The following is a 14,892-nucleotide window of genomic DNA, read 5'->3' on the forward strand; positions in this document are numbered from 1 at the left end:
CATATTCAAGCTCCTGATGAATGGACGGAGGTCCATGAAACGCGTCGAGCCTACAAATTACTCAGATGTTTTATTGTATTTTGATATACCTTGAGACTGCGAGCATAAAGAGATGATGATGTCTTATTGTATTCGATATACCCTTCAGAGATCCATGTTTGATCCTTGTAATACTGTATTCATTTTTGATTCAATACGTACGGTTTAATCTACTGAATGCTATATCTCTGTATGTGTCTATTTAACATTGTTTTCATATGCGTACCTATTTATTTCATCTAATAAACTTTAATGTCTAGTTGACCTCATTTAAAGTCCCACATCCTGGTCTTTTTTCTTATGTATTATATATACAGTACCAAAAGTTTGGACACCTTCTCATTCAAAGAGTTTTCTTTATTTTCATGACTATGAAAATTGTAGAGTCACACTTCCAAGAGGTAGTCACCTGAAATGGTTTTCACTTCACCGGTGTGCCCTGTCAGGTTTAAGAAGTGTGATTTCTTGTCTTATAAATGGGGCTGGGACCATCAGTTGTGTAGTGCAGAAGTCAGGTGGATACACAGCTGATAGTCCTACTGAATAGTAGGGATGTAACGATATCAAAATCTCACGGTACGATACAATTTCGATATTGACCTCACGGTACGATATTTATTGCGATATTGTGGAAAAGCTCATGGTATTGTTAAATAGCTCATGATAGTGTTTGTGATGATAATAGCGAAAAAATACCGACATTTATTCTGCTTTTGCCAGTCAACAGGCAATTTATTGTTGTATTTATGGATCCATGACAACATAAAACACTGATCACATAGTGCTTTTAAAGTGCAAGTTGTAGTCAGGAACATCAATATTCTGTATAGTAATATTTGGTTGCATAACTGATTCTTCTGTGCAATGTTCAAGTTAAGAAGCAGCTAGAACAATTGTAAACAAACAATAGGCAATTCCCTTTAAGTGCAAACAAAGATCAAGTTAGGTCAGGTTTAAATGTGCAAGGCAAATAAAGGCAGCCTTTTAAAGCCCCGTTCACACTGGTCGCCTTCCATAGAGAAGCTGCGGACCCGTTCTAATAGGAGCGACACAAGTCGCTCCGACTTAGAAAAAGGGTCCGGAGCTTCTTTGGGGCGAACAGGAGGCGACCGCCATAGACTTCAATGTTATGAAGTCCGTGGTGGCCGCTCCGAGGTCGCGGCACGCTGCTCGCACCGGGACCTCGGAGGTCGCCCCTGGAAGTAGCGTCGCCTGCATGTGAACGGGGACTAAAACTGGTATTTAGGAACATAACTTAAACTTAAATAAAATAGTCAGTGAAAATGCCTTTAAAAAAAACACTGACCTATCATTTAGCTTATGTTCACGTTTTTCATCAGAAAGATCAAAATATCTACATTGCAAGAAAAAAAAAAAAAAAAAAAAACAGTAAAAAAAATCCTTAAACTCTGGTCTATGTAGTTAACAATGATTTGTTCCGCGGGACTGTGTTTATTCCTCTTTCTTTTTGACGGACACCTGTCCTTTTAATATTGTAACCCAACCACGACGATATCGAGACACGACCACGACGATATCGAGACGACCACGACGATACGATATCGCGATATCTTCGATATCGTTACATCCCTACTGAATAGACTGTTAGAATTTGTATTATGGCAAGAAAAAAGCAGCCAAGTACAGGAAAACGAGTGGCCATCATTACTTTAAGAAATGAAGGTCAGTCAGTCCGAAAAATTGGGAAAACTTTCAAAGTGCCCCCAAGTGCAGTCACAAAAACCATCAAGCGCTACAAAGAAACTGGCTCACATGTGGACCGCCGCAGGAAAGGAAGACCAAGAGTCACCTATGCTGCGGAGGATAAGTTCATCCGAGTCACCAATCTCAGAAATTGCAGGTTAACAGCAGCTCAGATTAGAGACCAGGTCAATGACACACGGAGTTCTAGCAGCAGACACATCTCTAGAACAACTGTTAAGAGGAGACTGTGTGAATCAGGCCTTCATGGTAGAATATCTGCTAGGAAACCACTGCTAAAGAAAGGCAACAAGCAAAAGAGACTTGTTTGGGCTAAAGAACACAAGGAATGGACATTAGACCAGTTGAAATCTGTGCTTTGGTCTGATGAGTCCAAATTTGAGATCTTTGATTCCAACCACCGTGTCTTTGTGCGACGCAAAAAAAGGTGAACGGATAGACTCTACATGCCTGGTTCCCACCGTGAAGCATGGAGGAGGAGGAGGTGTGATGGTGTGGGGGTGCTTTGCTGGTGACACTGTTGGGGATTTATTCAAAATTGAAGGCATACTGAACCAGCATGGCTACCACAGCATCTTGCAGCGGCATGCTATTCCATCCGGTTTGCATTTAGTTGGACCATCATTTTTTTTTCAACGTGACTATGACCCCAAACACACCTCCAGGCTGTGTAAGGGCTATTTGACCAAGAAGGAGAGTGATGGGGTGCTGCGCCAGATGACCTGGCCTCCACAGTCACCGGCCCTGAACCCAATCAAGATGGTTTGGGGTGAGTTGGACCGCAGAGTGAAGGCAAAAGGGCCAACAAGTACTAAGCATCTCTGGGAACTCCTTCAAGACTGTCTGAAGACAATTTCAGGTGACTACCTCGCACTGCTCCGACATTACATGCGATCAGCTGTGCGGTGCGAGTTTAGCCATACAAACTGTATGGCTAAATTCGCATCGCTCCCGCAGCAAACACGCACAGGAGGCATTTTTGCAGCCGCATCAGGATCGGATCGCACAGCGGTTCACACTTGTGCGATCCGATCCTGTGCTAACTGCACGATCGCACTGCGATATGCGATCAAACTGGGGGTGTCGTTAAGATTACATTGACACCCCCAGCGTATCGCATATGGCAGTGTGAACTGCCGGGGGTGCGTGTGCGATGCGGGAACAGGCTGCGAGTTCGCAGCCTTCCCGCATCGCATCAGTGTGAACCGGACCTGAAGCTCATCAAGAGAATGCCAAGAGTGTGCAAAGCAGTAATCAAAGCAAAAGGTGGCTACTTTAAAGAACCTAGAATATGACATATTTTCAGTTGTTTCAAACTTTTCTGTTATGTATATAATTCCACATGTTAATTCATAGTTTTGATGCCTTCTGTGTGAATCTACAATTTTAATAGTCATGCAAATAAAGAAAACTCTTTGAATGAGAAGGTGTGTCCAAAATTTGGTCTGTACTATATATATATATATATATATATATATATATATATATATATATATATACATACATATATATATATATATATATATATATACATACATATATATATATATATATATATATATACATACACACACACACATATATATATACACAGTGGGGATAGAAAGTTTGGGCACCCCAGGTAAATATTTGCATTAATGTGCATAAAGAAGCCAAGGAAATATGGAAACATCTCCAAAAGGCATCAAGTTACAGATTATACATTCTTATATGTCAAAAAAAGTTAGATTTTTTATTTCCATCATTTACACTTTCAAAATAACAGAAAACAAAAAAATGGCGTCTGCAAAAGTTTGGGCACCCTGCAGAGTTAATATCTTGCACTGCCCCCTTTGGCAAGTATCATAGCTTGTAAACGCTTTTTGTAGCCAGCCAAGAGTCTTTCAATTCTTGTTTGAGGTATCTTTGCCCATTCTTCCTTACAAAAGTCTTCCAGTTCTTTAAGATTTCTGGGCTGTCTGTCACGCACTGCTCTATTAAGGTCTATCCATAGATTTTGAATTATGTTGAGGTCAGGAGATTGTGAAGGCCATGGCAAAACCTTCAGTTTACGCCGCTTGATGTATTCCCCTGTGGATTTCGAGGTGTGTTTAGGATCATTATCCATTTGTAGAAGCCATCCTCTCTTTAACTTTAGCTTTTTCACAGATGGCATCAAGTTACTATCCAAAATTTGCTGAAATTTTATTGAATCAATTTTTCCTTCTACTTGTGAGATGTTCCCTGTGCCAGTGGCTGCAATACAACCCCAAAGCATGATTGATCCACCCCCATGCTTAACAGCTGGACAGAGGTTCTTCTCATTAAATTCTGTGGCCCTTCTCCAAAAACGTACCTTTGCTCATTCCGGCCAAAAAGTTCAATTTTAACCTCATTGGTCCACAGAACTTGTTTCCAAAGTGCATCAGGCTTGTCTATATGTTCATTTGCAAAGTTCAAACGCTGATTTTTGTGGTGAGGACGCAGAAGAGGTTTTCTTCTGATGACTCTTCCATGAAGACAATATTTGTACAAGTATCTCTTTATAGTGGAATAGTGTACCACAACTCCAGCGTCTGCCAGATCTTTCTGGAGGGATCGTGCAGTCAAACGTGGGTTTTGAATTGAATTGTTTTTCTCACAATCCTGCGAGCTGTTCTGTCTGATATTTTTCTTGGTCTTCCAGATCTTGCTTTAACTTCCACTTTTCCTGATGACTGCCATTTCTTAATTACATTCTGAACAGAGGATATTGACATCTGATAACGCTTTGCTATCTTCTTATAGCCTTCTCCAGCTTTGTGAGCGTCAACTATTTTCAGTTTCAGTTTTCTAGACAACTGCTTAGAAGATCCCATGGTGCGGATTGTTGAGGCAAGATCAGATGAGTGTGGGCATTTAAAACCTTTGAGATTGACATCACCTGGTCTTCCCAGATGATGATTCAGAACAATCCATGACACAGGCAGGTCTCAGCCTTGCAAAGGGGGCAGTGCATGCTATAAATTCTGCAGGGTGCCCAAACTTTTGCAGACGCCATTTTTTTGTTTTCTGTAATTTTGAAAGTGTCAATGATGGAAATAAAATCTAACTTTTGTTGACATATAAGAATGTCTAATCTGTAATGTGATGCCTTTTGGAGATTTTTCCATCTTTCCTTTGCTTCTTTATGCACATTAATACAAATTTTTACCTGGGGTGCCCAAACTTTCGATCCCCACTGTATGTGTATATATATATATATATATATATAGGGATGTTGGTAGCTGGACATTTAATGTGGCAAGTCATATTTTACTCATTTCCCCGAAAGAAGTGGAGATACCAGACAGGCAGCGGGGGTCAAAGTCATATGAAACACACTGACTCCAGGTATATATTGCACTGGGGGGGAGGCTACACCCTGGTTCCTCCCTACCTGTAGGAGGTATTTGGGACCAATCAACGTCTACATTACTTATTCTCTGCTATTGTCGAGACATAGATGCGGACCAGTATGCTGGTTATTCCAGGGGATTTCACACCTACTAAATTCTGCCAGTGCCCAGCTGCTCCCACAAAGACGGCCTGCTGTGACTTATAGTCCCACAAGTCAACTGCTCTGCTGCAACCTGTAGTGCCACAGGATCCCACACTGTTGCCTTACATGGGAGTTCAAGATGGCGGTCACCTGTGTGCTCCACCCCACTCACGACATCATTGGCCGTATGGCCTAGTCAGTTGAGTGTGCATGCAGAAGACAATCTGAAACCAGATTAATCTACAATAAATTGGGGGCGGGTGTCATTCTAAATCTGAGAATATACAAAGTACAATGAATGAGCACTGCCCTAATACCCAGCTTCCAGCACCAGGCTTCTCTGTACATCATAAATAGGCTGCTTGTAATACATCTGATTAAGAGAGGAACCAACCTGAAATCGCCCCATTTTCAGGACTCCACCACCTGTCTCTGCATCTGGCTTGGATTCTGCCTGCTCTGGAACTGAATGAAAAACATTACAGTTATAAAATTATTCCTACATTCTACTATTCATTCTCTAAATTAAATGGTGTAAAAACACAGTATAACACTGTAAATAGCATGATCCTACATGAGTTGATATTGCATAAAGAATGCTAAACTGACATTGTATACAAAGAATTGTTAGTATACTAATCATGTGAGGTGTTGGCCGTATTTCACTCGCAAAGACACCGATCAGTACTCTCCGTGTGTCAAGTCTCAGTTTAAAGCAGCCTTTTTCAACCAGTGTGCCACAGCATACTACTACCAAGAAAGGCATATACTTACCAACAAAGGAAGGTGGATCAAGTAGCTTGTTCCAAGCTTGCCTTACTTCATAGACAGCTGCAGGTTGTAATACTAGTACAAGTCTGACACCTTTCAGGACTGCCCATCAGCATACTACCAAACGATGATCTTTAAGTTGCCAAGGAGCACATAGGCACCTGGGAAGAGTCCCCTTCAAGTGATAATAAAGACTGATTTTTTTTTTTAAACAAACATGTTATACTTACCTGCTCTGTGCAGGGGTTTTGCACGCAGACCCCCAATCCTTTTCTTCTCAGGCCCCGGCATAAGTGGCCCCTCCCCCATGCCAAGTGCCACCATAACAAGCAGCTTGCTATGGGGGCACCTGAACAGGCTCACTCCCAAGCTGCTTCTGTGTGGGTCCATTCACATGCCAAGTGCAGTTTGGCCCCGCCTCCAACTCTCTCTTTATTGGCAGTGATAGACCGTAGCGGGAGACAATGGCTCCAGCTGCTGTCTCAGCCAATGAGGCTGAAGAGATCTGGGAGAGCCGCTGCTCTTGTGCACATCACTGGATTGAGGGGCTCAAGTATAAGGAGTGTGGGGTGGCTGCTGCAGACAGGTGGTTTTTAAACTTCATGCATAAAAGAAAAAAAAAAAAAAAGCCTTGAGCCTTTACAAACCCTTTAATTTCCCCTCATCTGCCTCTAAGACCACAGAGAAAGAGGTAAGGGTCAACGGCAGTGGGGAAGGGTGGTTGGTTTGCCTATGGCTCTCCCCATAGTGCAGCATTGATTTCTCCCTTTGCTCCTTGCAGAGTATCATGGGGCCTAAGCTGCCCTGGTGCTCAGCAGCTTTTCCTTGGTCAGCCAAACGGTGGGCGGGACCAGGGCTGTGGTCACCTCCTTACATCCTCTCAGAGGTGGTAGACTTGGCTGATCCAGCAGCTAAAAATGGGAAGCAGAGATAGCAGGCCAGCAAGCATCCAGCCCTGTGGTTAAGTGTCTGTCGGCTCACTGACTACCCTGACAACTACATACTGCTCACGGTTCGCCCTGCCTCTACATACTGATCACTTACTGGCCCTACCAATATACGTGCAGATCACAGAATGCCCTGGTCTCTCTTCCCCCTCTTTCGTTCGTGCACTTCCAGGCTGGGCCAACAGTGGTGCTCCTTTTGCTCCGCTCTGGGTTCCTTTGGGTAGTGCATGTGTTCTATGGCTTTAGTATTCACAGGGTAGCATTGTGTTGCCCAGTGACTAGAAGTTCTAGCGGACGTTGATGCACTTCCAGTCTGCTCTCCTTGTTTGCTCTGCGTTCCATCGGCGGCAGACAAGGACGCATTTTCGGTCCAGGTAATTTCTGGTACACTCCTCTGGTCTGCGTTCCATAGGGCTGAGCATGCAATCCATCGGTGGGAGCCAATGTAGCAGGGCAGGCACACGTGGCAACACCGCCGGTTTGAGCCAATCTCTGGGGGACCATGGACAAGAGGAGAATGCACTTTATGTGAACACTGGCCATTTTGTGTAATGTACGTATATATATATATATTATATATATATATATATATATATATATATTTATCTTAAGTGTGACCAGTAGGGTATTTTCAGGTAGTGCTTTTTTATATATATCATGTTTGATTGGATTCTGCCCAGACTCTCGTTAAGGGAGGAATGGGTGGTGATGTGCAGACATTTAAATTGTGGACTTTCATTAAGTTGCATTAGCTATGAGGAAGGGGACATGACCCCCAAAACGCATTTGCTTTTCAAATGTGCCATGTTTGGATAGACGCCTGTGCCTTGTGACTGGAGTACACCAACTTATTTTTATTCAATAAAATGTAATGGTGGTAATGAATTAGGTGTTTGCTTTTTCCTGCCACTTACGTCCTTGCTCACTGACCACCCTGCCACTGGGTACAGCTTCTCACTGACTGCCCTGACGCTACAAACTTATCACTGTCCATCCTACGACTACATACTGCTCACTGATTTGAATATTGTATGACAACTCTGCATCACAAATTACATTTAGGCCTCGTTCACACAGATATACTTAAGCATAGACCCATGTGAGGGCTGTGTTGGCCCACACAGGGGATGTACCGGTGTCCTATGCATCCATGTGCAGGCATACCTATTCATGTTAATTGGGACGCAGCGACAGCACAGAGTTGACATTTGTATGGGTGCCTATCCTCGAATGCTGACAGTTTAAATCCAGGGATATCAAACAGAGAGCAACAATTTCATCCTAATACACATAACTGGGACTGCCTACATGCGGATGCAGGCAAAGTTGACCCTCGCTTTGATGTACAAAGCTTAAGCGGAGGTGATCAAGACATGCATGTGCATCATTTTCAAAGGTGTCTTGACAGAAAAAAAAGTTGCGAAACACTGGCTTAGAAGCAGTAAGAAACGTGAAACCAGAAAAAAAAAAAAACCTCTCCATGTTATCTGCAAATGGTCACCGTATCACTATCAAAAATAGTATTAATATGCAGTCTTTATTATATATAGACATTCTAGATTACATGCAAAAGGTCACTTAAAATTTACAAATGCAGTCCTGCTTACCTTAATGCTGCTCCTAAGAATGTATATCTGCGTCTAATATCAATCAAACCTTTAGATATTTATAACTCGGAGACAGTTAACACAGCACTTACACACTGTACATCAGTCCTGGTTCTAAAGGAGCTTAAAACCTAAGGTCCCTTTTGCACATGCATACATTCAAAGACCAATTTCGATAGGAGTCTTTTGACCTACAAGCATGTCTTTTTGGAGTGTAGGGGTAAAATGGCGTACCAAGAGGAAATGCACTCATGCAAACTCCATGCAGATAGTGTTCTGGTTAAGAACACAAAATCTTCTGTTTACTGCACAGGTTTTTTTTTTTTTTTGTAAAAAAAAAAAAAAAAAAAACCCTTTGCAATACAGTACATTTTAACAAAGTCCTTCTGGTCTATAGCTATCATATGAAGTTCATCTTTATGTAGATAAAGCTGGAGCTTTGCTATCAGGTTTGAACAGCTTATTATGACTGAGCTGTGATGCACTTACCATCAGTGGCGAGCTTTGGCTGGATACCCACTGGTCCGGCTTCAGTTGTAGTAGCTGTACTTGGCACAGGCTAAAAAGAGAAAAAGCAAGTTAAAAACAGGAGACTTTCATGTTAAGGTTCTGTGGTCTCCAGCACAACAGACGCCAAAGCCAGGTAGCATTAAAGGAATACACACCAAATGTTTAGCACCGTCACCCACACTACAGCTGGCAGTTCAAGGGACTTCAGAACACTAAGTAATAGATCAAATTATTTTTCTGCTACACAAACAGTAACCACCTAAGAAACTTGCATGTACATTATCCGCTCTACAGTCCTTAACTGCTGATGGCAAGCCTTATAAGTATGAATGTTGGGACATGCTGTGTGACAAAGCCACCATCAGTGCTCATTTTATAGGGAGTGCTTTATTTTTCCATTTTACCACCCTCGGATACAGAAATACAAACACTAAGGGTCGGTCCACATTGGTGCGATGCAGAAACCCTGCAAATCCACTGCGCACCCAACTCGCATATGCGAACTGCCGGGAGCGTCAATACAAAGTTAATGACACCCCCAGATCAGTTCGCTATCGCAGTGCAAACTGTTAATTCGGACAGGAATTGGATCGCATGGTTGTGAGCAGCCATGCGATCAGATTCTGGTGCGGACTAAAAAAAAAGGGTCTTGCACGAATTTGGTCCGAATGCGATGCAAATTCAGCCATACAATTTGTATCGCACAGACATCGCATGTGATTTGCACAGCAGTGTGGTGCAAATCGCATGCAATGTCAGACATCCTTTCAAAACCACAGATAGTTTGTTTATATTTGTTCAGCCAGCAGTCAGAAGGGAAAACAAACTAAGATCTATACAGAGCTCAAACCCGCCCCTTCATCACAGAATTTGACAGCAGTGGGAGCCATAGCTGCCATCATTCTGCCCTGTAAGGGGGAGGGGGCGCAAATCCCGCTGCATAACTGGATTTTTACCTTAATGCAGAGAATAAATTAAGGCAAAAATCCTTAAGCCTTCAGAAACATTTTAATTGCACAGTACAGGACACACGTTGACTCTTCGACCATGGAACACCCCGAAGCAATAAATGGAGGGGTGGAGGAAGGCCCAAGAGGGGTACTGAAAAATGCAATGGCAACAAAGAAGAGTAACTACTCACAAAAGGAGTGACTCACTAGAAGTGACAAGGCTTTAGGAGGAGGATATACAAGGCCTATTAAACACCTGCCGGGTACCAGGGGCTAGATGTTTTGCAATTTCAAACAAAAGAAACTACAGCATGAGGAATTAAAACATTCCTCTTTTGTGACACTGGATAAAAACTACCTCACATGATAATTATTGAGCATGGTGGGGAGCAATCTGCATGCTCCCAGAAGAGATGGGGCACTCAATCCAGAGGTTGGAAGGTGTGCAACTGGTGAATATAATGGAACTTGAGATGCTGGAAGATTTCTGGGCAAAGCCTGTAGAGTAGTCAATTAAGGAGGTGAGATGGGAAGGCAAGTGACAAGGTACCTACAAGACTGCATGTAGAGGGTAAATAGGACAAAGTCTATTTCCTGGCACTTAAAAGCCTAGGGGTGACTGAGTCAGCCAGACCTTTATCTCTCAGGACTTGGTCTAAAACATCTAGGAAACAGAATGGAACACAAAGTGGAAGAATCTGGACAGCCATGGCCAGAAGCTAGAGCACATCTGCATACCGAGTTCTTCATGGTCAGTATGGGGCTGCAAGAATCAATTGAAAATGTTTTCAAACTCAATCCGATGAGATTGGATTTTTAGAGGAAAAAAGCATATATTAGGTAGACACAATCCAATGGAGTCACCAGCGCGTCCGACGTGAAGGCCATCAGATCCCGTGGCGCAAACCTGTGCATGCTGTGGCTGCATCTGGACGTTAGGAGATCTAATTCTGGCATCCCTATTCTCTGATAGATGTCCTGGAACACTTCCCTGGTAAAGGGGCCACTCCTAAGTCTAGCTACTGGAGACGGAGAGAGTCTGCCTGCCAATTTTCTACACCTGTAACGTGTATAGCAACATAAGGTCGGAATGTGACATTCTACTCAGAACAGAATTTAAATAGCTTTTATTTGAGCTGCTTGATGTCTGGTCCTGGCCCTGGTGACTGATGCAAGTCACGGCCATGGGATTGTGACTGAATCTGGGGTGTTGGTAGTCCCCAAAGGCAGCTTTAAGAGTGACGCAAACATCAATGAGTTCCAGGACTTCTGACAGGAAGTGGGGTCTTCTGCAGCAACCAAGAAGTTTTCTGTACTGTCACTGTTCAGAGATCACCTTTATATCCTGACAGGCTGGCATCGGTCATCGAATGTAACGGGAGAAAGGACTTCCCCCATCTCCAGTGTTGGATTGCGTATCCATCACACAAGAGCGTGTCTAACCTCTGTGGCTAGGCATAAGGGGCAATCCAGAGAAATTGACTTGTCCCACAGTCAGAATGCAGTGCTATAACAGTTTAGAGTTAATCTGGGCATACAATACTGCCTCCAATGAGACCATCAGACCCAGGGGACCCTCATGCAAAACCAAACCAAGGGCCAACGACAAAACAGTAGTATCTTGAGGGCCCTTCCCTGAAATTTCAGATATTGATTTTTTTGTAGGTTAGAGAAAGACCTGAAACAGATGAGTTTGAGTTTATGCAGATTTTTGGATGAGCGAGTATCCAACCAAAGGGATTGCAAGAGGTGAGCAATCTGTTGAATGTTGCTTGACAATACATGGGCACTACATGCTCTCCACAGAATACTGTTTAGGAGATCCCAAAACATGAAATCCATGTGAACATATAAAGCAAGGACCAGGGCCAAGACCTTTGTGAACACTTAAAGGTCATAGACAACACAAATTGAAAAATGTTCTCGCCCAGGGCAAATTGTGGAAAGAGTTGAAGTAGAGTATAAATGGGAACATGAAGCTAGGAAGTCCCCTTGCTGAACAGCAGTAATGACTGACCTGGAGGATTCAATGTTGAATTTGCAGATTCTCAAGTACTTGTTGAGGACCTTGAAGTCTAAAATGGGAAATGCATATCTTTTGGTTTTGGAACTGAAATACTGAAGTAAAAGCCTCAAAACCTTTCCTCCAGAGGTCAAGCTGAAGACTGTGCTGACTGCAAAAAAGAGGGCAGATTTGAAGTAATGAAGGTGGGAGGAGCCAGAGATTGGCACTCTAGTTTGTAAATTTGGTTTATGACAGACTAAATGTCCAGTACCCAGACGGCCAACAGACATACCCACATTTGAAAAAGTGGGAGCATCCTGTCATTGGGCAGAAAACTTGTCAAATGCGTTTGCCTTTGAACACAGTGTTTAAAAGAACATCCGTCTACATAAACCCTAAACAACCCAAAACAAAATAAATAAAAAAACACCTATAAATGAAGGTGTACACTCACCTCATCTGTCCTACTGCATATTTGTTTGACCTTCGCTCCCATGCAAAGCAACAGCCTCTTCACATCTGATACACTTTCAGATGTGTGGTCCGCACTGTGCACTGTTACCACAGCACATAGCAGGTGGCCCAAGCAAAGGCATAACCAAAACCTTCAGGGCCCCAGTTCAAGAAACCATGAAGGGCCTCTCCCCCATGGATCAGTGGCAGTGGGTGGGTGGGGGCAGGGGGGGGCTATCAGTGGCAGAGGTGGAGGTAAGGGGGTCGGATCAGTCCACTGAGGGGGGTGGTGGGGGGTATGGGCTTAGTGGCAGCGGTGGTGGGGATAGGATCAGTCCACCGATGATGTTGGGATGGGGGTGGGATCAGCAGCAACGGTGTTGGTAGTGGGATAGGGGTAGCAGCAGTGGCGGCGGTGGGGATAGGGATGACATCAGTCCACAGCCACTAATGTGATCCCCCCCATCACCATTACTCGATGCGAGGGGGAAGGGATCAGTTATGAGGCAGCGGTAGTGATGGGGGCAGAGGGATGGCGGTGGAGGGATAGGATCGGTGGCAGAGGGAAGGCAGTAGAGGGATCAGATCGGTGTCAGAGGGGATAGTGGTGGAGGGATGGGATCAGTGACACTGGCACTCACCTGCTCTCAGTATCAGTCGGTTCCCCCTCCTCCTTGCTCAGGGTGTCTCTGCCTCTATTCCGCTGCCTCCAGTGATTCCACTCCTCACATGGGGTCTCCACGCAGAGCTCCTCCCCTTCACTCTACTGGCAGTCAGCTAACTCACTGCTCCAGTCTGCTCTGCCTCCTGACATCATATCATGCATCTGACTGCAACAATAGGTGGCGGCGGGCACTCTGCACCAGCCCCACCATGGGTGATCCCCACAGTGGCGGAATAGGCGGGCAGGGCCCTCCATAGTGGTGGAACTCCAAGGCCGGTCACAACTGCAACCTTGGTAGTTCCACTACTGGGCCCAAGCATCCAAAACACTCCTGAAAATGCGGAATGTGAAGAGTATGCTGTAGTTCGTGAAAAGAAGAGCATAAAACCTTTTCTCCCCATTTTTTGTTACTGTGACAAAGTTGATTTAACATGTACTGGTGCTGGTGTTAAATAAAGGTATATCTTCTTTCCACATCAGAAACACAACAATTCTAATCTCCTGCTCTAAAGTCACCCACAGCAGTTAACTATAATAATTATTGGAATAGGTCTGATCTGCACATCATGAAAGTTCATTGTAAGTGAACATTTAGTGGGAGAGCAGGACTGTAGAAGCCAATAGCGCATGGATGACAGTGAGAGTAACGTTATCTATCTTATATTATATATTAGACAAGGGGTGAAAGGGGGGGGGGGGGTTGAAACAGTCACCCATACAGCCTTTACACTCACACAGCTGGGTGCAGAGGACACAGGGACACTTTCTGGGCTCAGCGTTCTTCTCAACTGGAAATCCAAGTCTTCCAGGGGCTGCTGGGACTGTAATGAGAAGCAGGGAGGGTCAGAGGAGAGGGTCCTTGGGTTACCCCTACGCTATACAGAGTTCAGTAGGTGAAGTAGTTGGAATCTAAACCTATTTTTCTGTCTTTTCACTCACTATAGGGTGTGCCTGTAGGGGAAGGGTGACAGACAAGAAGGTATGGAATAGAGGGTAAGAAAAGGACATGCACAAGATAAGGGAAAACATCCATTAAGAGGTTACATGGAGGAAAAGAAGGTTCATGCTGCACCTGAGTTAGTGAAGGTCCAGGAAGAGGAGGTGGCTGTTCGCCAGGCGGGCTCCCCACTGTGCTCTCTGCCCCGGCCGGGAGCACCTATAGGACAGGGATATTTAGTGCCATCAGACAAAGTTTTACAAACAAAACATGTTTATCTGTGCTGTAATACTCCACAATAAGGCTCCCGCTTTTTGAGAGAAGACCACCCTTCATCTATTATAGCAGCCTCAAAGACTGAATAGAACATCTTTAGGCCAACACACAAAAAGAACAAAGAAAGCAGAAACTGTTACTACCCATTCAGGGTAATACGATAATGTCTGCACATAGTCAACCCACCATTTATTTACCCAGCCATGTTGCTTCATTGCCCCTCCACAGTGATGAGCCTTCCCTAAAGGCAGCCATACATGGATTAAATTTGGTCGGTTCTGCTGGAACCGGCTGAATTTCAATCCATGTATGGGCACTGTGGTTGTACAGAAATCGTTCTACAAATCTACGTCTGTACAACCACCTTGTTGGCTAAAGCCAGCAGTGCTGATCAGTTTATTCTGACAGCAGGGTAGTGTCCCCACTGTCAGAATACAAATGGCTCAGTGGGAGGATTCTCCCTTTTCCCTCAAATGTGTGGATGGTGAAATCGGGATTGCTTTTTTGTTTAA

The 14,892-nt window shown here is 44.0% G+C and overlaps 1 protein-coding gene across 1 annotated transcript in view; it reads right to left on the bottom strand.

Annotated features, from left to right (window-relative positions):
- The window catches only part of WNK1 (WNK lysine deficient protein kinase 1), a 340,445-nt gene that overhangs the window by 28,205 nt on the left and 297,348 nt on the right, over positions 1–14,892 (bottom strand). Inside the window, exons 21-24 of the mRNA XM_082253649.1 lie at positions 14,240–14,323; positions 13,902–13,988; positions 9,075–9,144; positions 5,655–5,725 (exon numbers count right to left, since the gene is read on the bottom strand). Of these exons, the coding sequence (XP_082109775.1) occupies positions 5,655–5,725; positions 9,075–9,144; positions 13,902–13,988; positions 14,240–14,323 (312 nt within the window). The remainder of the gene's footprint in view (positions 1–5,654; positions 5,726–9,074; positions 9,145–13,901; positions 13,989–14,239; positions 14,324–14,892) is intronic.

The sequence above is a fragment of the Pelophylax lessonae genome, assembly GCF_965119305.1.
Source record: "Pelophylax lessonae genome assembly, chromosome: 4".
In the NCBI taxonomy this organism is placed as follows: Eukaryota; Metazoa; Chordata; class Amphibia; order Anura; family Ranidae; genus Pelophylax; species Pelophylax lessonae.